The 27,245-nt window shown below is 45.0% G+C and overlaps 1 protein-coding gene across 2 annotated transcripts in view; it reads left to right on the plus strand.

Annotated features, from left to right (window-relative positions):
* The first annotated feature begins 3,977 nt into the window (after positions 1–3,977).
* Positions 3,978–27,245, plus strand: part of cdk16 (cyclin dependent kinase 16) — a 70,942-nt gene continuing 47,674 nt past the window's right edge. The window contains exons 1-2 of one of the 2 annotated variants that reach the window (XM_063208728.1): positions 3,978–4,308; positions 25,279–25,466. In XM_063208728.1, coding sequence (XP_063064798.1) covers positions 25,349–25,466 — 118 coding nt within the window. In that variant the 5' untranslated portion in view covers positions 3,978–4,308; positions 25,279–25,348. The remainder of the gene's footprint in view (positions 4,309–25,278; positions 25,467–27,245) is intronic. The other variant, XM_063208729.1, reaches the window with a different exon arrangement.

Here is a 27,245-nt window from a genome sequence, read left to right on the forward strand (position 1 = left end):
GGCTTGTGTGTACAAACTGGAGTTGCAAAGCACACCAACACACATGGGTGCGCATGCATGCACAGGCACACGTGCACGCACGCACGCAGAGGCGCGCGCACACACACACACACACACTCTCTCTCTCTCTCTCTCTCTCTCTCTCTCTCTCTCTCTCTCTCTCTCTCTCCCTCTTTCTCTCTCTCTCTCTCTCTCTCTCTCTCTCTCTCTCTCTCACACACACTCTCTCTCTCTCACCCAACCACACACACACACATACACACGCTATCTTTCTCACACACTCACTGACCTATAGACTGGTGAAGTCTTGCACTGGCAGCCATGGACATGCTGCAAGGGGGAGAAGGGCTGAGCTCAGGGCAAATGGGCTGAGTTTTTAAATCCCTCTTTAGCCAATCGGCACTATAATCCCCCTCTCCCTCTCCCTCTCTCTCTTTCTTCAACTCTCTTCTCATCCCTCTCCTGCACCGTCTCTCTCTCTCTCTCTCTCTCTCTCTCTCTCTTTCTCTCTCTCTCTTGGTTGAGTCTTTCTTTGCCCCTCCCCCTTTTCACAGGCACACATACACATAAAGCTAACAAAGGAATTGCCTCATGTATGCACGGCAAGCTTTTTGTCTGTCATGCTTAGCTATTTGGCCTGGTGGATGGTGTGCATGGCCGGGGTAATGTGCAGACTGAGCCGTGCACAGGGAAAAAACACCAAAACACATTGCCTGTCACTACAGTAGGCTATATGTCCTCAGGCACAGCAAATAAAGCAGTGACATCTTTATATTAGAGTATTGCAGCGGGGCCAATGGCTTATTGATTTTTGGAACAAGTCAGTAAGAACACTACATAGATGGCCATCCGCTACACAGACAGTATTTTTTGTGGTTGGTCCCTTATTATTTTACAGGACAATAGAGAGATGACAGGAGATGGGTAGGAAGAGAGAGAGAGAGAGAGATTTGGGAGGATCTGGAAATGTCCTGGGGTTGGAATTGAACCCGGATACTGCGTAACAGTACAGTGCCTTATCCATCCTTTTTAAGACTAACAACATCCATTTTCAAGAGAAGATTATCCTTGTTAGCGTGTAGTGATGGGGCCCGAAAGAAAGGTCACAGGCATCCCCTTTGGTCTTTTGCGATCTGCCATCTGCAATCTCCATCATCCCATGCAAGCACATAACCCCTGCTACTACAACACCCTCTCACTCACGCACAGTACAATACCCAAGCAGTCTCCATTCATTCATCTCTAGCAATTATATGAGGCTGGTGTTGACCATCTTTCTTTTATAAGGAAGTATATTGTTTTAGAGCCTAATCCCGCCTCATTGATTTTCATTTAGCGTTTGCCCTCAGGCTGCTGTTCCAGCTGTATTCTCTCAACATAAACCGCACGGATACCCTTCCCATCATCCTCCTTGTGACAATGTTTTGTAGTCAATAGTTCCATTGAGGTCATCAAGAACACAAAACTGGTTAACCCTGTATGGTTGTTGTGTTGATCAACCGCCTGCTCATGCAAGGAGACCAAACACCCCGGAGGGGAAGACTTATCTAATTACCATAATATATTAGTAGTGAGTTCAAGAGTGTGTTAAGATTTCAGTCAAATTTTAGCTCAATAGTGATGGATATAAATGGGCATTGTGTTGTGGTAATATGGTGTATTGCTTTTCTGCCATAATGTGGGTGTCATTTAGTGGTCCAAATGCTTTGTTGTCCACTTGTGGAGGAGCTGTGTGCTTTACCTGAAGATGTTTACTGCATGGGTGTGGCTGACAACTGTCGCTCGCTATTAAAAGACACTTAAAACTCAAGTGGAGTTTGTCCTCAGCATGATCCACCACTACAACATGTCAGTATTTAAACATTACTAAAGCTTTTGACCCGTAATTGGATTTCAAGTGATGCGGTCACAGCGTAACACAACAGGTTTTTATATGAGACGTTTAAAAGTGTGTAAACAGTGGCTACTTGTGGCCCAGGGGAGTACTTTGTATTCAGAGAGAGAGAGCGAGAGAGAGGGAGAGAGGGAGAGAGAGGGAGAGGGAGGGAGGGCACACAATAAATAAATAATAAAGGCCAGGTCAGGTATTCTCATAGCCTGGTTACACCCCGGGGGCTAAGGTTTCATTTAAGTCCCTGCCCAGCAAAGCTTGTTCGGCCACTGCCTGTTAGTTACCCCTTGCAGTAAAATGTAAACAAGTCCTACACGCATAACTGGACAGCTGCCACAGCCTGTTTTTCCTGACACGTAACACCATTGCAATCAATAATTTATAAAATGCTTGCCCTATTTAGGTGCGTGTACAGCGGAGGTACAATGCGTCACACAAATGACAGTATTGCGTTGAATGCAGGTGACCCAACAGTGACCCGGATACACCCTTCCACTTTCCTGAGCACTCTTGATTGTTTAAAGCACAGTTGCGTCTGTTTAGACTCGCCCACCCACAAGCCCACAAGTAATCAGCTTTGGCTGGGCCCAGGACAAAGTTATCTAAAAGCCCCCCAGCCCACACACACACACACACACACACCACATACATAGATACACACATACAGTACATACATACATACACGCATACAGTACATACATACATACATACATACATACATACATACATACATACATACATACATACATACATAATGACACATAATGTATACACAATGAGGACCCAATTCTGGGCCACCTGTCTCCCTGCACCCAGGACAACTGACCCCTTTGTCTCTCCCCGTTGGCCTCCCCAGTCAGTAATAACACTTACACAAACAGCAGTAAAGGCGAGCCATGCAAAGCATTGCAGGTATAATCCACTGGAGTGGCCGTTTGCGACAGGCACAATAAAGGTGCAGGCGCTGATAGGATAGGATAGGATAGGATATGATAGGAGCGGCCCAGTCTTATCAGGCTGCCTCTCTGGGCTGGCTGCTGGATTGCAAGAGGGCTGGGGTGCATTTCTCGAAACCAAAGTTGCTTACTACATTAGCTACTTTGTTGTTTTCAATGCATTTTCCCATTGGCAACTACCGAAGTTGCTAACAGGCTAACAACTTCTCTTTTGAGAAATGCAGCCCTGAGCTGAGTTGTGCTGTGCTCTGCTGCTGCTGACTGTCATTAGTGTGTGCATGCTGGGGGGCACACAGGCATGCCACAGCCATGAGTCACTCAGCTGGGGCTTCGCTGGCCCGGGCCGGATGGCCGCTCTGTGTGTGCTGTGCCTTGCGATGATGCATGGCCACAGGTCCTCCAGGGCAGTGGGGCTTTCCAGGTTATGTTTCCTACTCCTTTGCTTTTTGCCGTGCATGCGGTGCGTGGTATATGTTAAAAAATAGCATGGGCTACTCTCTGACTCTCTGACAGGCTGTCCACAGAGTAGCAACTAAACATGATCAGAGAGAGAGAGAGAGAGAGAGAGAGAGAGAGAGAAAGAAAGAGAGAGAGAGAATTCCATACCAGTGTACAGCTTTCCATGTCATTTGTTTGATGTATTATCAGACTACCTCTGCTTTGAAGTATTTCTGTCACTAGGAATATGTGAGCCTCATTGGGATGTTATTAATAGATTAATAGGCTAAAGCCAGTGTCATGAATGAGAATTCCAACAGTCACACGACACCAAACTTTCTTTTAGAACGGAATTGATTGTTCTAAGTTAAATTGGTATTCAAATTGGTATATTCCTTTTTGAGCCCTCAGGTGGTATTAGTAAATATAATATGTGCGTAAAAGTGTTACTGTACGCGCACCTTGCTACCAGAATCACTTTTGTTCCTGTACTTGCTCCCTCACTCCCCTGAGTATTGGGATCATTGGTACAGTCTGAGTTGGTTGAATGGAATTTGGGTCAGTCCACTTTATGCCCGTTTTAGTTCATGAGGGGGGCGCAGAGTTTACAATATATTTAAAATACGCGATTGCGCGCAGGCTACACGTTTCCAAATACAAGTACAAGGAAAAGTAACGCGGAATACCTGGACTTGTCTTCTGCAACGGCATGCGTCGTAACTGTTGAGTGCACGCATAATTAACTTATCTCCACCTCTCCAATCAGTCGGAGTGACTGACTCCTGAGTCTATTCGCAGCTGCTCGGCTGCCCCTCTCCACTCCGGATTTGGCAAAGAAAGGAACAGCTGCTGTAACGTTTTAACAATTTGGGGGAACGCGACCCGGGACATGGTGTCAGACGGAGGGGAATCGGTACTCCGCCAGAGCCAGTAGAATCATGGCCGAGGACTACTGGGAGAGCGCAGTGGCTTTGGGATATTATTGTTAAGATTACAAGGGCATACGGGATCCCGCCTCCTCGGGTAAGCAATCAGCCAAATCTGTCCAGTAAATTAGCTGACGGACATTTTCCCGTGTCTGCAGTATTGTTTTATGTGCTTTTCATGTCCACTTGAGGGGTGTCGGGTCGACGTACAATTGCGGCTCTCCGCCTAGCCGTCCACTTCTGCGTTACTGGGGTGCTAGCTCCATTGATGTCAAAAGATTGCAGCTCGCTAGCTCGCTAACCTCCTCAGACTTGGGAATCTCCTCAGATGTCGCCTTGTTCGGGCTTGGGATAAAGATTCCGAAGATAACGTCAGACTTTTTAGATTGCCTTGGGTTGGTGAAAACCACTCATGCACTGTTCCTGCCTATCTCAGTGGGCCACCGCACAAGTTATTTCCACTGCATTCCTATGCATTTTAGTAACAATTGACAGGCTACCCAGTGCGCTGAAGAGGGCGGCCATACGCATCAGTAGGACAGCTAACTATAGCGTTGCCGCTTGTTAGTTAGCTAGCTTTCTAGATTAAGTCTTAAGATTAACTTGTGAGCTAGCAGCTAACATCACCAAGTAAATTTGCCACCTTAAGGTAACAACAAAGAAGCAATTATACACACACGGAGAGACGTCTTCACGCTGCCATGCAGAATAGTACACCCACTTGGGGATGGTTGTCTCCTTTGGAATGAGGTACTCTCCAGAAGTCACATCATCGCCGGTAAATATTTACACAAGAGTAACTCAAGCGAGGAAGCTAATGGACTAGCCCTGTTCTACAGTATTGTCTACTCTGTCTGTTGACTTTGGATATTTGGCACGCATTTCCAATTTGACAACAACGCACGGGTCGCACGTTGCCAAAGCCATTGTTTGGGTAGCATGTCCTGTGTTGCCAAAAGCATATTCAGAATCGAAGACTCCCAGATCCGCTCTGTGCGTCTCTCGTTCACAATGTAATGTTAAATATGTGTGTTATATTTTCATGACCTATGATCTTTAAGTAATCCTCATCCTCACAGAATACAGTAACTTCGAACTACAATAGGCTATGTCTCTCTGCCCCTCCTGGCCTGACTGTGACTGCATTGTTTGATTGCCATTACTGTTGAGTAGGCTATTAATTCCTTTACTGGGCCTTATGTCATTGTAGGGTTTTGCAACACAAACGTCAGGGCAACACTTTCCAGGAAAAATAAACTGCTTAAAGTAAGAATGATCCACATCTGGAGTCAGTCTATGGCAAGAGCTAAGACTAAATCTCAGACGGATGAAGTAGGCAACTGTTTGCAAATGAGCAGTGGGGGCGCATAGGGTCTTTATCCACCTTCATCCCCTGCATGCATCCACCTCATTAAATAAAGTTAGTTTGGGTTGAAGGGGGGGGGGGGGGGCTGCAGCCAGGTTATGTAACGCTAAGCTGCAGCTTTTGCTGGAATTCATGTTTTAGTTGGACCGATGTGAGAGTCCATCATGTACCAATGCAACTGCTGAAAGAACAGTCTGATCCAGTCATGGTTTGTACAGTATAATGTTAATTATTATTATATGCCATAGTATCCCTGTGTTTCTCAGGGAGCAAGCTGCTTTGTGTGGTGTTACAGTCTGAAACATTATGCCAGTGCGAGTGCTATTTGTATAAGCCCATTGACATGTTTTGGCGGCAGTTGGTGAATTTGTGGTGCTCAGTTTTTATTCTGTGGTGCTGCACCACAGAATGGTCTACGTAAGGGAAATGCTGAGATCCACCAGTCCAACAAGGAATCAGCATTGATACTCCCTCTTCAAATGACCGCTTCCCTAGACATGCATAATTCTTCGACATATCTTATGGGAGGTCTTTTTGTAAACATGGGATGTTTCGTATTTCTGAAATTGTTTATTCTCTGTCGTGTCTCTTGTGGATGGGCCAGTTCAGTGTAAAGATGGGATGGAGTTTGTGATGGTTCTCTGCCAAGTGAGGAGACGAACACCACAGGATTTTCTCAGACCGTGGGGTGTACTGTACAAGAAAAATGAAAATATGTGAACATTGGGTGTCCTGTGTGAATAACTGAAAAAAACCCATATTATGCTGCTTTGTCTCAGTTTTCCCCAGTGAGTGTTTAGTTTTCCCATCGATGACCATCAGTATTTTATTCACTGAGGAGGACTGAGTCATATTTGGTGGGCTGGTGCTGGTGCTGGTGCTGATGGTGTTGGGGGCAGTAATCACTGAGTAATTCATTAGTATTAGTGCTCTTATTACCACAGGCGGCACTATTAATAAGCCATTACCACCACATTCCTTAAGTGCCATTGGAGCCGTGTCAAAGGAGGGTAAGACTCTTCACTTCCGACACAGTGTCCCTTCAGAGCAACGCTAACTCCTAATCATCTACACAAAGCCTTGTTAGGCCTGTTTAGTCTGTATGTAGTATATTACTGTACTTCTACATATGTATATTGTCGCTTGTCCTCTTCTTTTTTCATTACGACTGGGAAACACATCTGTGTGTATTTACCTTTATGACCGGCAGCAGCATCTATGCATATTTATTTTTTAACAGCGTTGACAATTCTGTTACATTTTTGTAGCTCCAATTAAATCTTGATGTGTGAAGCTGCTATGGATGCAAGCGTCTGGTGAATGTACTAAATGTAAATTAAATGTAATGTAATGGCAAGTGCATCTGATGAAGGGCAAAATGCAGCTGGTGTGTGTGCCTATTATCCCCGGCCGGCCAGTCAGCCTCTCTCTAATCACAGCTTGTCGCACCAACTGCCCGTTTAGCCGTGAGCTTACACACTAGGGCGTGTGACTGTGGCGCTTTATCTGAACCCCAGTACTGGCTTGAGAGGGAGGCCTGCAATGTGTTTTGAAAAACAAGAAAGGTTTGCGGAAAACAAGGACTAATCCTTCTCAAGACAAGACCCCCATGTCCAGGGGCTATGCTGTGATTTAACGTCTGCTGTTTTTTTTCCTTATTTTTCCACACACACGCTTTCCTGTGTCTTAATTGCGCCAACCGTTTTTGAAACGTTAGCACACAACATTATGAACAGAAATCAAGTGTCTTTCCAGGCAGCTTCCTGAGGGCAAGATGACGCTTTAATGTATAATTTAAAGTCCTGTTTTTAGGCCTTGATCTGATTGGCCCGCTCTTTAATCTCCAGAGCATGTGTAGTGTGTTGACGGGAAGCCAGCCTGTCTGTCTGTCTGTCCGTCTCGCTGTCACACTTCTTTGGTCCATCAGAATGTCGTGAGGCGATCGTGTGGGTGACTGCTTGAGGCCCTCAAGCGCAGACTGCCCTGCGATTCAGACTGTGTGTGTGTCAGTGTGCTGGTGTGTGTATCTGTTTCTACCTTCCCCTGGTTTCAAGGAAACGATGGCGTCTTGAAGCTGTGTGTGTGTGTGTGTGTGTGTGTGTGTGTGTGTGTGTGTGTGTGTGTGTGTGTGTGTGTGTGTGTGTGTGTGTGTGTGTGTGTGTGTGTGTGTGTGTGTGTGTGTGTGTGTGTGTGTGTGTGTGTGTGTGTGTGTGTGTGTGTGTGTGTGTTACTTGGTCTGTTTGTGTGTGTATGTGTCACTGTGTTTGTCTATATATATATGTGTGTCACTTTGTCCGCCTGTCTCCACATTTCCCCTGGCTCTCCACACAGCGATGGCCTCTTGAAGCTCACAGCCCATTAGTGGGGAGAAAGGGGAGCAATTAAAATGGCCTTCCTCTTGGGTTTCAGGGTCTAGGGTTGCCTGCTCCCCAAGGAGAGAGAGGGGGGGGGGCAGGGAAAGAGAGAAAGGGAGAGGGAGAGAGCGAAAGAAAGAAAGAGAGAGGGCACAACGCCCACTACCCACCACTGCCATCCGAGCAATCTGAACTATTCGAAACATTAATCTTCTCACCCCTTGGATTGTTTGCATTGACAGTAATCTGAAGTGGGTGGGCGTGGATGTGTGTGTGCCTCCCTCGTTCTATTTTATGGGGTTGAGGCCACTGTGTGTGGCTATCATGTGTCCCACCACCACCACCAGGGGAAAAAAGAAAGGAAGAAAAAATATCCCCTGTGGTTGTATGCTGAGGTGGCGAGGAGAGAGCAGGGGAGGCGGAAAAGGTACAAGCCTAGGCAGAGTGGCACCGACACGGCAACAGCCGAATGCTGACCAGGGAGCTCAGCTCTGCTCTGCTGAGGTGGGCATACTAAGTACATGGTTAAGTGATAAACCAGGCTTACTTAACCCACAGGAAGTGGTAAACCTGCTAATATAGCCATACCTTCTACAGGCATCATTTAGTTAAGAAAATGGGGACTCCAGGCTCTTCTATTAGATGATTTACCTCTACCACAACTGAACCAGCATACTCTTACTCTTAGTATACCTGCTCTGCTCCGCTTCAGTGCAGTGGCTGTGGGTGTCTCCATCACTATCGCTTTACTTTTATGATGCTTTTACTCGGATTAATGTTACTTATTCTTTAACGTCTTAGCCCCCCTATATGTTGTCAGCAGAGGCAGAGAGAGAGAGAGTGTGTGTGTCTGTGTCTGTGTCTGTGTCTGTGTGTGTGTCTGTGTGTGTGTCTGTGTGTGTGTTTGTCTGTGTGTGTTTGTCTGTGTGTGTGTCTGTGTGTGTGTCTGTGTGTGTGTGTGTGTGTGTCTGTGTGTGTGTGTGCGCGCGTGTGCGTGGTCAGCTCGGTGCATAAAGGCGACTTATGTGTTGCAGCACCAGAGATGGAGTGTGTATGTGTGTTTGCGTGTGTGTGTATGATACATATGTGAGAGTGGTAGTGTGTTTGTGTGTGGTGGTACTGTATGAGTGGTGATGGTGTGCATGTGTTTGATTTTTAATGGAACAGTATGTGTGAGTTTAAAGTTTGTGTGTTTGAGTGTGTGAGTCTCAATGGTACAGTAAGTTTGTGTGTTGGTAGCAGGGAGTGTGAGCTCATGTGTGCAACAGTGAAGTGGCCGGCTGGGCTGCCACCGGCATGTGGGCATCTGTTTGTGTGCTAGAGATCTCATTTCCCCTCCCCGGCTTCACACACAGCAACCCATTTCATCATCTGCTCATTCTCTCTCTCTCTCTCTCTCCCTCTCTCTCTCTCTCTCTCTCTCTCTCTCTCTCTCTCTTTCTCTCATGCTGTAGGCTATTGCACACATACGCGTACACACACATGCACATTCCCTCACACTCAATCACAGTGTTTCTGTCTATGTATTATGCTGTCTGTCACACACACGTACTGTTGCTCTCTTACAGCCTCCTCCTCTGCCTCTCTCTGTTGCCACATACACACACACACACACACACACATACACACACACACACACACACACACTTCCCTTCCCTTCCCTTCCTGTCTTTCCCTGTGCCCCAATCTCTTGTAGTCTTCCCCTTATCTGTCCCTCTCACCCTGCTCACTACCTCACTTAAGTCTTCTTTAAAGTGCTCTAAGCCCTCACCGGTCCAGTAAAAGCCTAGTAGGGGGTAGGATGGGGTAGGATGGGGTGGGGTGCTTAGTAGGTCAGCAGTCCTGGGCAGGCAGGAGCACCCAGAGTGCAGATTTGCCCAAGTCTGAGAAGTGCGGGCTGACTGCCCTGTCTTTTAGCTTCTTACATGGACCAAAGTGTGTGTGTGTGTGTGTGTGTGTGTGTGTGTGTGTGTGTGTGTGTGTGTGTGTGTGTGTGTGTGTGTGTGTGTGTGTGTGTGTGTGTGTGTGTGTGTGTGTGTGTGTGAGAGAGGATGTGTGGCAGAGAGTTAACTTGTGTGTGTCTGTGTCTGTGTCTGTGTGCGCACAGAGGGGGAAAACGCAGCCTTCTGGCAACTTGGAATGTCTTCAGACAAAACTATTCGAGTCCTCTCTCTCAGACCTCTCAGACCGGCTGTTGGTTTGTGTGCGTGTGTGCGTTTTTTTTCCATCATTTGTCGGCCTGTTATCTAACCACTTGTCCTGTTTTAATGCCCGGCGCTTGTCAGTCAAGAGCTGTTGCTCTGCTTCTGTGGCAGTATGTGACTGAGCTGCTCCTGCTGCTGCTCGTCAGTAAATTTGATTGCAGGCCAGAGGTTTATGCGGTTCTATTTAACAGCAGTGATATGTCTCTGTCTGTGTAGGCTAGTGACGTGTCACGCAAGTGAGGTAGGAATTGGAAATCCCTGCATGTTGTGACAGATCATATGTACTGACCTGCAGTGAATATTCAGTTACAGTACAACAATTATATATCCTCAACATATCAGTGGCGACTACTCTGGTCTGGTCTAGAATTCGTTAGTAGAAATGGAAATCATTTTATTATAAAGGTTCTGTCGCAACACAATACATGCTCTGGTCTGCATTGACAGTGATGCATTCAATACAATAATAATAAATGCATATCCTCATCTTATCACTGGAAACTGCTCTGGTACGGTCTGATCTGTGCTGTTCGTAGAAATTGCATAAAAAAGATTATATAATAAGGTTTTGTTGCAACACAACCTCTGCTCTGGTCTGCAGTTCACATGCAATATAAAAATACTACTACTACTACTACTACTACTACTACTACTACTACTACTAATAATAATAATAATCAATATATCCTAATCATATCAATGGAAACTGCTCTGGTACGATACAGTCCAGTCTGGGTTGTTATAGTAGACATGGAAAAATGATTGAATAAAAAGGGGTCAGAAATGCCATGCGAAGGTACAGGCGGCCGGCCATTAATCCTCTGGCCAGTAGGCTGTTGAGTGAGCGAGCTGTTGGCCGGCTGGCTGATGTATTTACTGTGAAAGCTATCAGTCACTCGCACTACGAGATGCCTCCCAGGCAGCACTGCACTGCACTGCACTGTGCTGCACTCCCTGCTCCCTGGATAGCTGCACAGCACTCCCGTCCCGACTCACGCCCCTCCCTGTCCCTAACCAGGCTCCGCTCTCTTCTCCTCTGCTCTCCACTCCCTTTCCCTAACCAGGCTCCGCTCTCTTCTCCTCTGCTCTCCTCTCCCTGTCCCTAACCAGGCTCCGCTCTCTTCTGCTCTGCTCTCCTCTCCCTGTCCCTAACCAGGCTCCGCTCTCTTCTGCTCTGCTCTCCTCTTCCTTTCCCTAACCACACTCTGTCTCCTCTCCCTGTCCCTAACCAGGCTCTTCTCCTCTCCTATCCCTTCCCTTAGCCATGCTCTAGGCTCACCTCTCCCTTTCCCTAACCAGGCTCTGCTCTCCTCTGCTCTCCTCTCCCTTTCCCCAACAAATTTCCCCTCTCCTCTCCCTTTCCTTAACCATGCTCTGCTCTCCCCTCCCCTCTGCGCTCCTTTCCTTTCTTTCCCTTTCTTCCTCCTGATTTCTCATCCCACCTCCCATTCTTGTCCTTTCCTCTTTCCTCTTGTTCATCAATTCCATTTCTCTGCATCCCATCATGTTGTTGTTACAGACTCTCGCTCCCTCCCTTTTTCCTTCTTCTCTGTGATGATGGGTAGAGCATGTTCACAATTTTACAGTGGAACAGCACGTGTATCGCCGATTACCATCTGGCTGATTCAATGGATAAACACCATACACACACACACACACACACACTGGAAAAAAACCCTTTCCTGTAGATTGCTACCGCCATACCCCCACAGCGTAGCCTCAACTGAATTCCCCTCTGCTCATGCTGTGTGGTTGGCTGGAGGCTAATGTATGCATGGTTACTGTATGGATTTCTTGTCAGCGGTTATGTTTCCTTGCTGACTGCAGTGCAGGACTTGAGAATTATTATGAGTATATCTTGCTGAATTGTTTTAATGATCAGTGTGTGTGGGACTGTACAGCAGAGGTCAGCCGATGGTGGTTTTTTCCATACTGATGCGTTCAATGACGTCAGTTTCAGTGAGTTGACGTACAGTGAATTTCTGGCTAGCAAGTGAAAGTTGTCCATTTGCAAGATAGATGCCAGTGTACTGTGTAATATAGAATTAATGTGCAGCCTAGCTGTAATTAAGGATAGACCGATATATATATATCGGGCTGATATTTGCATTTTTTTTAAATGTATCGGTATCGGCCGATACACGTGTGGTTTTGGCCGATACGCAATATTTATTATTTTATGTCATTCGGGTTTTTTTAAAAGCACCAAGACATTTTATTTATTTATTACATCATTGTTAGACATTACTTGATTGTTAGAGTGGGTGCTTAAATGTTACAAGTTCTACCTCGATTTGATAATGTTAAAGGAATGTTTATTTTTAACTTGACACCTGGAATATTTGTAATTTTTTAACCTTTTTAACCTTTTTTTAACCCATATCGGCCCGAAATATCGGGTATTGCAAATTTGGGTATCGGCCAAGGGTGATGAAAAAAAAATCGGTATCGCATCGTCCATTAAAAAACCTGTACCGGTCGACCCCCAGCTGTAATACAATGAACCCGAATGTAAAGAGACAGCAAGCAAGAATTAAGAGGTAGCCTCATGGCTTGATGCAACTACATCATAGCAACATTGTTATGACATTATCCAGAGTCTTAAGCAACAGATTAAGACTGGGCCATTACCATTTTGGTGACAACAAGCTTATAATAGGCTCTGCAGGAAGGGGCTATTAAAATGCAGACTACAGACTATGAGTTGAAGTCTAAAATGCATAATCTCTTCATAAGGTTCTCTTGTCAGGTGCACAAGTATCCTCCTACCCTGTCCTTGCTACTAGAAGTAAGCACCGCAGTCCAGGCCCTGCTGTGACCTAACGGTAGGGCACTGGGTTATTACACCGGCGACCTGGGTTCGATTCCAGCCCGGGTCATTTGCCGATCCTTCTTTGTCTCTCTCTCCCCCCACTCATTTCTTGTCTCTCCTCCACTGCCCTGTCAAAAATACTAAAGGCAAAAAAAATGTATATAAAAAAGCACTCCAGTCCAAAAAAAATAACACTTTGCAAGTTACGTCTGGGAGGGCGGATGAGGGGGAGGGGGAGAGCACATTTCAAACATCAACGAGTTGTATGCAAGCATAATTATTTTTTTCTTCAGTGTCATGACCAAATGTTAATGATTGTTGGATACAATAGGATTCACATTTCAAATGGACATTCACGCAGAAAAGAACGTAACTGACAGACCTCCTGCCACTAAACCTTTCTCAATTCTGTTCTTGTTCATTTCATTTAATTTCACTTATTCATTTATTTGATGAGAACAATGTGCATTAATCAATACATAAGGTAAGAAAACGTCAATGTAAATATGACTTGAGTTAGCATAGTCACTAAATTTCACCAGTTGTCCTCAGGCAGGTATGCAAAACCCATACTCTGTTAAAAATATGAAGTTGGAATGAGGGAGACCAGACGACAAGTATCTAATGTTTTCGCAAAATGCCATTGCAACTTTATTGCCTGGTAATATTGGCCAACTATGCGAGATGCCACTACCGCTGCTGCTGCTGCTCAGCGCCTCTGCTCATCTCTTCTGGGCCCTACAGTCTTTTTTTGTCTGGAGTGGTTTTGCTGCATTGTGTGTTTTGTTTTGTTTTGTTTTTCTTTATTTCCCTAGGTCCACTGCAGGCAGTTGGAGACTGCCCGTCGCTTGTGTGTCTTTTTTCCCCCGAAGTGCTGTGTCCCACTGCCTGTGTGTGCGAGTGCGTGTGCGTGTGTGCGCGTGTGTGTGTGTGTGTGTGTGTGTGTGTGTGTGTGTGTGTGTGTGTGCGCGCGTGTGTGCGCGCGTGCGTGCGTGCGTGCGTGCGTGCGTGCGTGCGTGCGTGTGTGTGTGTGTGTGTGTGTGTGTTACACTGGCTAAGTACTTGTTTATGTTCTTGCTGTTTCCTATGGAATGGGTCTCTCAGGCTGACGGGCTGTTTCAACAGTGCATCCTACCACCACATCCATCACTGCAGTGTGTGTGTGTGGCGTATATTGGCTAAATACCTGTTTGTTCTTTCTGTCTCTAGTGTATGTGTTTGCTTATGTCTCTGGCAGGCTGATTCAAGTGCATTTGTCCTGTATCATGGAGTGTGCTACTCGTCCTGCAGTTTGCTGTATACATAGGCTAAAGACCTATTGCTTTCTGTCTCTTGTGTATACAGTATGCGCATGCATATCTCAGGCAGGCTGATGAAACAACTCTTCCTTCGCTGTATTGATCTCTCTACTGTATATGTATGTGTGTTTACAATATACAGTATATGTACATGTATAACTAATTTGTGCTTTGTGTTGTGGGTGGGTGGGTTGGTGTGCGTGCGCAGCGTGTTTGAACAGTGGCTGCCCCTCCTCCCTCCTCCTCTGCCTCTTTGTAGTTTGATACTCTATATGTGTGCATATGAACTGCATTATATTGACAAAGAACCTAGATGTGTGCTCTTAGTGTTTCATGTACTGTATGTACTAGAGGTGTAAATCACAGCCTGTTGACGATACAATACGCGGTATGGATTTCTTAAAGTAGGGATTCGATTATTTTCGATTCTTAAGAATTCCCCACGATACAGTTCGATTCTTTTTTTTCCCATTACTTGTCCACTTCTATTATGTTATGGAGCAAGGGCATTGGACAGGGGCCGGCGATTCTATTATTTTCGATATTTAAGGAATCCGCCACAATACGATGTGATTCGATTTAATTGTCGACTGTAGGTTCAATGCATCGATACATTTAGATTATTATTTAACTCACTAATTGATCATTAATCATTAATTGAACTCACTCATATGCAGGCAGACACAGTGAACATCAACTCTTCCTCCTCTCCCCCTTAATACAATACTATTTCATCCACCTATGGCTTATACATCCTTGTATTCTATCATGTATTGACTAAATGCATATTTAGGGGCCAAGCAGCGAAGCTGGCGAAGGCCCCTATAGAGTTAGTAGGTTTTCTTCATTAGGGCCCGAGCACCGGAGGGTGCGAGGCCCTATTGTTCTTGCTCGGATTATTATTATTATTATTATTACGCTTCTTGCTCGTTGTTTGGGTCGCCCATTTTGTCTGAGAAGAATTTGGTGGTACGCCCTTTGGCACGGTGGTCGGACATGGCAACCGCTACTCAGAACCAAAAGCTCGGGTCCGGATTGGGTCCGGGCACAGAATAGCGCCCCCTAATGCGTAGGCCTATGGGGCGGGGCCGGTATAAAGTACAAGCTACAGACTCCAAATTTTTTGGGTGTGTGTATCTCACTAAGACAAACAAAAAAGTCAACAGGCTGCCATGGCCACACCCAACAGGAAGTGAGATAATTAGGGGCCAAGCAGCACATCGAAAATCCGTAAAAATGCTATTCCTCCCTCAATTTTTGATCAATCTTTCTGAAAGTCGGTATAGAGCATCTCTTGACTGAGCCTCACAAAAGTTATCGAGTGGATTTTGCGGTTATGTTTTTGTTCGGCCGTGACAGCCAATCAAAAACGGACTTAAAGTCGCCAAACAGGAAGTGAAGCTATATCTTGAAAACCCATGGACAGAATCTCCTGAAAATTGCCAAAGACATTCTTGTCTATACCATGACTTTCCACAAGAAATATCAGGTCTCCAGTTTAAGCCCTCTAGCGCCACCAGCAGGTCAAAACTAGGGCCGATTTAAGTACAAGTTGCAGACTCCAAATTTTTTGGGGGTGTGTATCTCACTAAGATAAACAAAAAAGTCAATTGGTTGCCATGGCCACACCCAACAGGAAGTGAGATAATTAGGGGCCAAGCAGTGCATCGAAAATCAGTAAAAAATGCTATTCCTCCCTTAATTTTTGATCAATCTTTCTGAAAGTCGGTATATATCATCTCTGAAATGAGCCTAGCAAAACTTATCGAGTGGATTTTGCGGTAATGTGTTCGTTCGGCTGTGACAGCCAATCAAAAACTGCTTAAAGGTTGCCAAACAGGAAGTGATGCTATATCTTGGGAACCCATGTTCACAATGTTCTCTTAATTGTCACAGACATTTCCGTCCATACCATGACCCACCAAAAAAAAAATACAGGTCGCTAGCTCAAACTCTCTAGCGCCACCAGCAGGTTAAAATTTTAAATACATTTCTGCCTGAAACTTTTGAACTCAGGGACACTTCTGCTTGTAACTTTTGAACCGCTGGGCCAATTTTCAAAACCTTGGTATCCCTGGAATCCTTGGGCCGAGACGAATCCAACGCACCCCATGACGTCATTTTCCGCCAGGATAATTTTCCCGCCATTTTGAATTTTGTGAAGAACAATAAAAATGCTATTTTTTCCGCAATTTTTGACCAATTCGCCCGTCACTTGGTATATAGTATCTCTGGACTGAGCTACACATGGGGTCTCAAGGAATATTGGATATCTTTTATCGTTTAGCCGTGACAGCCAATCAAAAATAGCCTCAAAGTCGCCTAAAACTTGCCAAACAGGAAGTGAAGTCATATCTTGGGAACCCATTGTCACAATCTTCTGAAAATTGTCACAGACATGTCCATCTATACCATGACCCACCACAAAAAAATTCAAGTCGCTAGCTCAAACTCTCTAGCGCCACCAGCTGGTCAAAGATTTAGCTACATTTCTGCCTGTAACTTTTGAACCGCACGCTCAATTTTAAATCTAGTGGTACCGTTGAAATCCTTGGGCCAAGACGAATCCGACAAACCCTATGACATTATATCCACCATTATAGAATGTCCGCCATTTTGGATTAAGTCGCCATACAGGAAGTGACGTCATATCTTGGGAACCCATGGTCAGAACCATCTGTAAATTGACACAGACATCCTTGACGATCCCATGGCCCCCCACAAGAAATATCAGGTCGCTAGCTTAAACACTCTAGCGCCACCAGCAGTTCAAAGTTCAAAGTCACCACCCAACAGCAGACCAAAGCTTTATCTACATTTCTGCCTGTAACTTTTGAACCGCATGCTCAATTTTAAATCTGGTGGTAGCGTTGAAATCCTTGGGCCAAGACGAATCCAACGAACCCTATGACATCATACCCGCATTTTCAGAATGAAAATCGATAACGTGCTCCTAATCCTTCAAATTTGGTCTGATTTTCACAAAACTTGATACATAAGATTTCAGGAGCACTCTGAAAAGATTTGTAAAAGGGTTTTATTACATCTTTTACGGTTTGGCCATGACAGCCAATCAAAATCCTCCTAGCACCCCAAACAGGAAGTGAAGTCATATCTCAGCAACCCATAGTAAGAATCTTTTGTGAATTTTCACACACATTCTCATTTTCCCATGACTTCCCACAAGAACTTCCAGGTCCCCATTTCTGCTTGTAAAACTTACATGGCATGGTTGTTCAGAATGGTGCATTTACAAATCCAAAAATGTCAGACTCAATAGACCCCCTGCAGAGACCTGTCCGAAGCTGGCATATACGTGATTGCAGTGGCTACCAGGTGCCGTGTCACCATGTTTTAGGCGAATGAATGACTATAAATGTGGAAATTAAACATTTTGCATGTGTCTATATGATTGAAATGGCAATGCAAAGGGATACAAACAGGGGAAGTGGACAAGATAGCAGTGCTAAGACAATGACGCCTTTTCCTTCCTCATACCTGTCAGAAAATTGTTACACTTCATCCGTTTTTCACAGGTAGGGGTGTATTAGGGCAGGGCGATGTGCCATGCCCCCTGGGCCGTAGGTGCGAGGGCCCGCCAAGGCTGCTCGCAGCTTTAATTATTATTATTATTATTTAGTCACCATTCTTATCCCTCTGCAAGTCTATGGCAGCCCATAGAACCGTACGTAGGAAAATGCTGTAAATCGGCACACACATTCGGGCCTGGCTCAGCATTACCCACAGCAATTTATAGATCCCCAGCCCCAACGCTCTAGCGCCACCAACAGGTCAAAGTCACAGGTACACTTCTGCTTGTAACTTTTGAACCGCTGGGCCAATTTTCATAAACTTGGTATCCATGGAATCCTTGAGCCAAGACGAATCCAACGCACTATATGACGTCATTTTCCGCCAGGGTAGTTTTCCCGCCATTTTGGATTTTGTGAAATTCAATAAAAATGCTATTATTTCTGCAATTTTTGACCAATTCGCCCGAAACTTGGTATATAGTATCTCTAGACTGAGCTACACATGGGGTCTCAAGAAATATTAGATATCTTTTATCGTTTAGCCGTGACAGCCAATCAAATTTGTTGTAAAAGTGGTGAAACAGGAAGTGAGGTCATATCTCAGCAACTGTTTGTTGAATTAGGTTGGGATTGTGTCCACACATAGTAATCCATCCCATGACCTACCACAAAAAAAAATCAGAACCCCAGCTCAAACTCTGTAGCGCCACCAGCAGGTCAAAATTTTAGCTACATTTTTGACTGTAGCTTTTAAACCATATGCACGATGTAAAATATATTATTATCACTAGAATCCTTGGGCCAACAGTGTTTCCCACAGAAATTTCGGAAACTATGGGGGCAGCCGGGATTTTTTTTCCCGGGGGGGGGTCTTTTCACGCGGGCCTTTAGGGGGGGGGGGATGTATTTACGCAGCGTAAATGCAAAACGGCAAAACAATGAGTAGTACAGTATGACATTGGCGCATGGAGAAACTATAGGCCTACATTTCAGCCATTTATATTTTGAGAAATAAGGCTACATAAGATTTTACCCATGACATGTATAATAGTAGTACATAAAAAAATAAAAATGCAGTACAGTGAATCATTTGTGTTTACAACACAGTTTCATTCGTCCCTCATGCAGGGGTCTATGTATTGAAAAAAATAATAAAACAAAATAGGAGCAAAGGTAAGAATTTAAGAGCACTGTGAAATTGTTAACGCACAGACAAAAAGGGTCCCAGGTGGGCTTTCAAAGCAATATATAAGCAATATAATACACCAAATCTAATAATGATAATAAAATCTCGTAAAAAATAATAATTGCCTTGGTTGAATGTCAAATTGCTCCAGTTCATACAGTCAGTGAGCCTGCTTACTAAATGGCATGTTAACAACACGCCCCCCTTTACCAACGCGCCCCAAAACCAAAAGTTGTTATCTAGGCATGGACTGTAATGCCGCTTGAGACTCATCAAAAGAGGCTCGGATTGTCAACGTCTGACAAGTGGGGGGTTTTCGGAAACTCGCCATTTTTTCACCACAGCAAAACCAAGTCGTATCGCTTAGACTTCCAACATAGCTTACACACTGCAATGCCAACAACAACACAAATAGCTAAAGTGTTCACAACAGGTCATGTGAGCGCGTGTAGCGATTCCCTAACAATGGGAACGGCTGGTCGGCGTCTTACTTATCCATCTAAGAGGCAGATAATACTCAGATGTCTTGATCATGATGACATTAGGGGAAAAATACAAAAATGCATTTTGTATAAAATCGTAGTTGCACAAAACTGCGACAAGCAGAATAGTAAAAAAAAAAAAAAAAAAAAGATATTGTAGGGTTTGGGAAAGGGCGGGGATGCGCCATTGCGACGTAATTAACATGCTATTACAAGACACAGTACACATGTCGTCCGTGTGACAGCCGACACATTAAAAGAAATGGCTACAAGAAGTTCATGAAAATAAATCTAAATATTTGTTACTGATTTGAGCGAGTGAAGAGGGACGACAACTTAAGTTTCATGCGGAAAAACGCCGAAGCCAGCTAGATCTAGAGGACAGGGCACGACGCATAACTACACAGCACACATCACGGCCTTGTGACAAGACAAATGAAAGATTTCTATGCTGGCATTACACCATTACAAGAGAAGGGCAGGGAAAGGCATCAAAATGAGTACATGTTTGCGAGTGATTTGATGAAGTCAGGATGACAACTTGGTCCCAGGCAAGAGAAACGAAACAAGCAGTGCATAGTTATCACCAGACCACCTCCTACACCACCTCCTCCTCCTCTTCATTATCCAGCACCACCTGTCCGCTCGCGGCCCCAGTGTCCCAACCTATCGAGCCGTCCAGCAGTGGTTCCTCAATCCCCACCTCCGACGGGCCGAACCACATTAGCACGACCTTATGTTTTTAGTTTTAAACAACTGGTCTAGCCTAGAAATCTAGACGCCCCTAGTGGTAGGGGTTTTTGGCGCGGCCAGGCTACAACTTGTCAGTGATTTTAGCACATTTGCCGCGTCCAATTTAGGGTATGCGTTATCTTTTGCGCTTGTCATGTAGCCACTCTTCTTTCTCAATTTTGCGTCCTATCGTCCACCAGAGTTTTAAGCCAGGTGGTCGTCAACTACTATTGAGGTGATGATTAGTTTTGTCAAGTGGGGGTCTATAGGGAGGGGCGGGCCTTAGAGAACCGAAGTGTTTCATTGGACTAGCCCAATGTGCATAAGAAGAAGCATCCAATGGGCGAAGGAAATCGTAATTCATTAACAAAAACGGAAATCGTAAAAAAAAAAAAAAGTAAAAAAAAAAAAAAATTTTTTTTTTTTTTTTTTTTTTTTTACATTTTCGGAAACTATGGCGGCCAAATTTAAACTATGGCGGGCCGCCATAGTTTCCTCAATGTATGGGAAACACTGGCCAAGCCGAATTCAACGCACTATATGAAGTTATGTCAACGCAGAAGGGAAATTCCGCCATTTTGAATTTTGTAAAATTCACTGTAAGTCTATGGTAGCCCATAGAACCATACATAGAAAAATGCTGTAAGTTGGCACACATATTTGAGGCAGCATCAACATTACCCACAGCGAGTTATAGGTCCCCAGCCCCAATACTCTAGCGCCACCAGCAGGTGAAAGTCGCAGGTACATTTCTGCTTGTAACTTTTGAACCGCTGGATCAATTTTCATAAACCTGATATCCCTGGAATCCTTGGGCCAAGACGAATCCAACGCACCCTATGACGTCATTTTCTGCCTGGATAGTTTTCCCGCCATTTTGAATTTTGTAAAATTCAATAAAAATGCTATTTTTCCCGCAATTTTTGACCATTTCGCCCGAAATTCGGTATATTGTATCTCTGTACTGAGGTTTGTATGGGGTCTCAAGAAATATTAGATATCTTTTATCGTTTAGCCGTGACAGCCAATCAAATTTGTTGTAAAAGTGGCAAAACAGGAAGTGAGGTCATATCTCAGCAACCCTTTGTCGGTTTCGGCTAGGATTTGTTACACACATAGATGTCCATCTTATGACCTACTGAAAAAAAATTCAGACCCCCAGCTCAAACTCTGTAGCGCCACCAACAGGTCAAAATTTTAGCTACATTTTTGCCTGTAGCTTTTAAACCATTACCACAAAGGTAAAATATATTATTATCACTAGAATCCGTATAACGTTATGTAAACACAGAAGGTAAATTCCGCCATTTTGAATTTTGTAAAATTCAATAAAATGCTACTTGTCACACAATTTTTGTCAGAATGACCAGCAAAAAGGTACACATCATCTTCAGACTGATAGGCATTAGGGTATCCAAAGAATTTTTGATACCTCTTATCGTTTGGAGGTGACAGCCAATCAAAATTGTCGTAAAAGTGGTAAAACAGGAAGTGAGGTCATATCTCAGCAACCGTTTGTCAGATTCTTTTAGCTATTTTTTGCACACATACTAGTCAATCCCATGACCTCCCACAAAAACAATCCAGATTCCCAGCTCAAACTCTCTAGCGCCACCAATAGGTAACAGGAAGTGAGCTTATATTTGTCAGCCCTTTAAGGGATTCAAAATAAACTTGGTTCATGTGAGCACACTCCCCTCCAAGGAATGCACACCAACATTGGCGAGATTTGGGCCAAAGGGGGCGCTGCAGTTCCTTCTGTTGCCGTGGCGACTTTGGCAAGTTTACTGCTTGGCCCCGCATTGCTGCTTGCAGCTATATTTAGGGGCCAAGCAGCGAAGCTGGCGAAGGCCCCTATAGAGTTAGTAGGTTTTCTTCATTATTATTATTCTCTAGTCACCATTCCTCTCCCTCTGCAAGTCTATGGCAGCCCATAGAACCGTACGTAGGAAAATGCTGTAAATTGGCACACACATTCGGGCCCGGCTCAGCATTACCCACAGCAATTTATAGGTCCCCAGCCCCAACGCTCTAGCGCCACCAACAGGTCAAAGTTGCAGGTACATTTCTGCTTGTAACTTTTGAACCGCTGGGCCAATTTTCATAAACTTGGTATCCCTGGAATCCTTGGGCCAAGACGAATCCAACGCACCATATGACGTCATTTTCCGCCAGGATATTTTCCCCGCCATTTTGGATTTTGTAAAATTCAATAAAAATGCTATTTTTTCGGCAATTTTTGACCAATTCACCCGAAATTCGGTATATAGTATCTCTGTACTGAGCTACACATGGGGTCTTCATGAATATTGGATATCTTTTATCGTTTAGCTGTGAGAGCCAATCAAAATTGTCGTAAACGTGGCGAAACAGGAAGTGAGGTCATATCTCAGCAACCGTTTGTCGAATTGGGCAGGGATTTTGTACACACATAGTAGTCCATCCCATGACCTACCACAAAAAAAATCAGATCCCCAGCTCAAACTCTGTAGCGCCACCAGCAGGTCAAAATTTTAGCTACATTTTTGCCTGTAGCTTTTGAACCGTACTCCCAATTTTCAAAATATTGGTACACAGGTCATCTTCACACTATGCTGCACCCAGGTATGGATTTTCGTAACGATTGAAAAAACTATCAGCTCTCAGCAGCCATTCAAAATTGTGGAAAGAATGGAGGGATTTTTTCTCATCTCTCTGTCCCCTTTGCCAACGGCACCTGCGCAAGTTCACTAACACCATTCTCGGCAGGGGGTCTCTGGACACACAAGAGACGAGAGCTTAGGTGTGTGCGTAGTCTGCTATTGCTCTAGTGTCAACCAAAGCCCCACTGCCCCAGCCCCTGCACATACCCCCCCACCTCCACCCCACACACACAGACAGAGGGAGAGGGAGAGGGAGGGAGAGAGGGAGAGAGAGGGAAGGAGGGAGGGAGAGAGAGAGAGAGAGACCATTGTTGTTCTCTCGGTTCCTCTGTCTCTCACATACACACACACACACACACACACACACACACACACACACACACACACACACACACACACACACACACACACACACACACACACACACTTACTTCTATATACACCAATTCCTCAGACCAGTCTCTCAAAAGGCTGGCCAACATTACATTGCAGCCTATAGGATTCTTATGTTTAGGATTTCAAGGACATATCTATTTTCAGTAGGCTCCCGATTCTTTTCCATAATATTGTATGTCATATAAACAATTTTAATACAAGAATGATCACAGAGGATTATAATTGCTGTCCAAAAAGCAAGCCTCTCAAGTATAGAAATGACTTGCTGATATTTTATAGACTAATTTGAGAGGGAATGGAAATGTGTTACTCAATATAAATCAAGGGCAGCACAGGCCCTGCCATGGCCAACCGGTAGGGCACTCGTCTATCATGCGACTGACCCGGGTTTGATTCCCAGCCCAGGTCCTTTGCCTACCCTCCCCGTCTCTCTCCCCATTTTCCCCTCCAAGGAATGCACCCCAACATTGGCGAGATTTGGGCCAAAGGGGGCGCTGCAGTTCCTTCTGTTGCCATGGCAACTTAAGCAAGTTTACTGCTTGGCCCCGCATTGCTGCTTGCAGCTATATTTATTATTTAGTCACCATTCTTCTCCCTCTGCAAGTCTATGGCAGCCCATAGAACCGTACGTAGGAAAATGCTGTAAATCGGCACACACAATAGGGACAGTCTCAGCATTACCCACAGCGATTCATAGGTCCCCAGTCCCAACGCTCTAGCGCCACCAGCAGGTCAAAGTTGCATGTACATTTCTGCTTGTAACTTTTGAACCGCTTGGCCAATTTTCATAAACTTGGTATCCCTGGAATCCTTGAGTCAAGACGAATCCAACGCACCCTATGACGTCATTTTCCGCCAGGATAGTTTTCCCGCCATTTTGAATTTTGTAAAATTCAATAAAAATGTTAATTTTCCTGCAATTTTTGACCAATTCACCCGAAACTCGGTATATAGTATCTCTGGACTGAGCTACACATGGGGTCTCAAGGAATATTGGATATCTTTTATCGTTTAGCCTTGACAGCCAATCAAAAATGTCATAAAAGTGGCGAAACAGGAAGTGAGGTCATATCTCAGCAACCGTTTGTCGAATTAGGCTGGGATTTTGTACACACATAGCAGTCCAACCCATGACCTACCACGAAAAAAAGCAGATCCCCAGCTCAAACTATGTAGCGCCACCAGCAGGTCATAATTTTAGCTACATTTTTGCCTGTATCTTTTGAACCGTACTCCCAATTTTCAAAATATTGGTACACAGGTCATCCTCACATCATGTTGCACCCAGGTATGGATTTTCGTAACGATTGAAAAAACTATCAGCTCACAGCAGCCATTCAAAATTGTGGAAAGAATGGAGGGATTTTTTCTCATCTCTCTGTCTCCTCTGCTCCCCTTGCGCACGTTCACTGACACCATTCTCAGCAGGAGGTCAAGCCCCACTGCCCCAGCCCCTGCACCCCACCCCCCACCCCCTCCTCACACACACACAGTCAAACAGAGGGAGAGGGAGAGGGAGAGGGAGGGGGGATGGGGAGAGGGAGAGGGAGAGGGAGAGGGACAGAGAGGGAAGAAGGGAGGGAGGGAGGGAGAGGGAGGGGGGAGAGGAAAGAATTTTGAACACCTCTTGTCGTTTGCCGGTGACAGTCAATCAAAATTGTCATAAAGGTGGCAAAACAGGAAGTGAGGTCATAGCTCAGCAGACCGTTAGTCAATTTCTGTTAGGATTTTTTGCACACATTCTAGTCCATCCCATGACCTCCCACAAAAAAATCCAGACCCCAAGCTCTCTAGCGCCACCAACAGGTAACAGGAAGTGAGCTCATATCTCGGCAGCTCTTCAACGGATTCAAACTAAACTTGGTTTACGTGATCACACTCTCGTCCAAGGAATGCACACCAACATTGGCGAGATTTGGACCAAAGGGGGCGCTGCAGTTCCTTCTGTTGCCGTGGCGGCTCTGGCAAGTTTACTGCTTGGCCCCGCATTGCTGCTTGCAGCTATATTTATTTCTGTTCTTTCTGTGTTTCCTTTGCATGTAATGCATGTGACCGTATACAGGCAGGCTGATAGAACAGTGGCTGCCCCTCCTCCCCCCTCCTCTGCATCTCGCCCCCCCCTGCCGCCGCTGATGGACCGCATGAGGAAGATCAAACGGCAGCTGTCCCTGACGCTGAGGGGGGGCAACAGCAGCGACAAGTCCCTGAGCGAGACCATCAGCTCCCAGGACAACGCGCACAGTGACTCCGGTACAGTTAAACCCCCCCCCCCCCCCACCTCACCGTCCTCACCCCCTCAGTCTTGGGGTCTCTGTCTGTTCGGAAGGCCACCAGAGTTTGGGGCCAGTAACCGTACTGCATTGGTTTAGACTCTCATCTCTGTTGCACGCAAGGGCCACTATTGGTGCCTGTCAGAGGAGGATGGATGGACATCCCGGGTTGACAAAGCAAAAGTTCTGCTACATATTTATGTTCCAGCCAATTCAGTGAACAGAGCTGATCCTGTGAGTTAGACCAGTTAATTAAGAGGGCAGTATTGATGCAGTCAACTGACAATTCGGTTCGTATCACAATTTTTGACCTACGGTTAGATACATTACTCATAAACACTATGATTGTTTATAGGTAGAATAGGTCATGAGAGGCTACTAGTAAAAGTTTAAAAATAATACTGATGATGATTTGAAGCTTGGAAACACGATCACATCATATATCATGTGGTCCATTTCTGGACCGAAAGGTAACAGAACTTTGAAAGGGAGTTTCCGGACACTGCCTCCTCTCATCGCGATACAGTATTGTGGCTCTGCGTATCGCGACTTCTCGGTTCGATACAATACCGTTACAGCCCTATCTGCCACATGTTTATGTTCCAGCCAATTCACTGAACAGAGCTGATCCTGTGAGGTAGACCAGCTAACTGGTGAAGTCACCTTTGTTGAGCACACAGGCAACACTGTGCATGGCAGGACTTCTGCTTTCTCAGTCCAGCATGTCTGACTTTGATCGGGGTCCAACATCAGTACTGTTCTGGGCCAGCTGAGTAAGACAAAAACCAACGTTCTGGTACATGGTTAATGTAGCAGTGTTAATTCAACGCTTATACAGTTGAATTTAACACCCATAATGTTGGTCCTGCTCTCTGAAGGGTGGAATGAACTGTGCAGATTGACTGTGTAGATGGCCTGTAAATAGAACTGATCGTGATGGCTGAAATGTGTGCTCCAGCATTGTATGTGTGCGTGTGTGTGTGTGAAGCATTGTAATAATTTCAGTTATGTCCATCGCATTACCACCAGCGACATGCCATTGCATTATGTACTGCTGTGTTCTCATCCCATCCCCCAACATCGCTCATCCAAACCAGCAGGCTGAGGGGCGGACATGTTTGTTTGGCTTTGCAATGGAACTTGTGGGCTCAGTCTGAAATGTCCACTTGTTCGGTATGCAGGGCACTATCTATGCACTGCAGGCAACAGAGCAGTTCAACTCTATGCATCCTATGTAGTGTGGTCAGAAGAGTTTAGTTGTGGGAAAGTGGACTTTGGCTTTTGGAGCTTGGACTTGTGTAGAAGGTCTATATGTCCACTTGCCTAGATCTAAGTTCTCTTGACTAAGATCACCTGCTGGGGAGTATTCCAAGAATCTGGCCAAGTAGTAATCCAGGTTAAAGGGACACTGTGCAGGAAATGGTCAAAAAAGGTACTGCAACTATGCTGCTCATTGAAACTGGGCTGCATATTGCCAAATTTGATCTTTACATGAAAGTTTACTAAGTAATAAACAAATATTTTCTAGTATGGTCCAAGAACAGTCATTTTTGCAGCTAAAAATGGCTATTTTTGGAAATTCTAAATGGCGGCCCATGGAGAAGATCGCCCTTTTCATGTATGAAAAGTGCAATTTTTTCATAATGAATACTTAGAATTTGATGCTGGTGGTAAGTATTCATGAAAAAGGTAACATTAGTGAATGGGCAGCATGCATTCTGGAAATAAACAACTAAAAATCTCACACAGTGTCCCTTTA

The sequence above is a fragment of the Engraulis encrasicolus genome, chromosome 10, assembly GCF_034702125.1.
Source record: "Engraulis encrasicolus isolate BLACKSEA-1 chromosome 10, IST_EnEncr_1.0, whole genome shotgun sequence".
Classification (NCBI taxonomy): domain Eukaryota; kingdom Metazoa; phylum Chordata; class Actinopteri; order Clupeiformes; family Engraulidae; genus Engraulis; species Engraulis encrasicolus.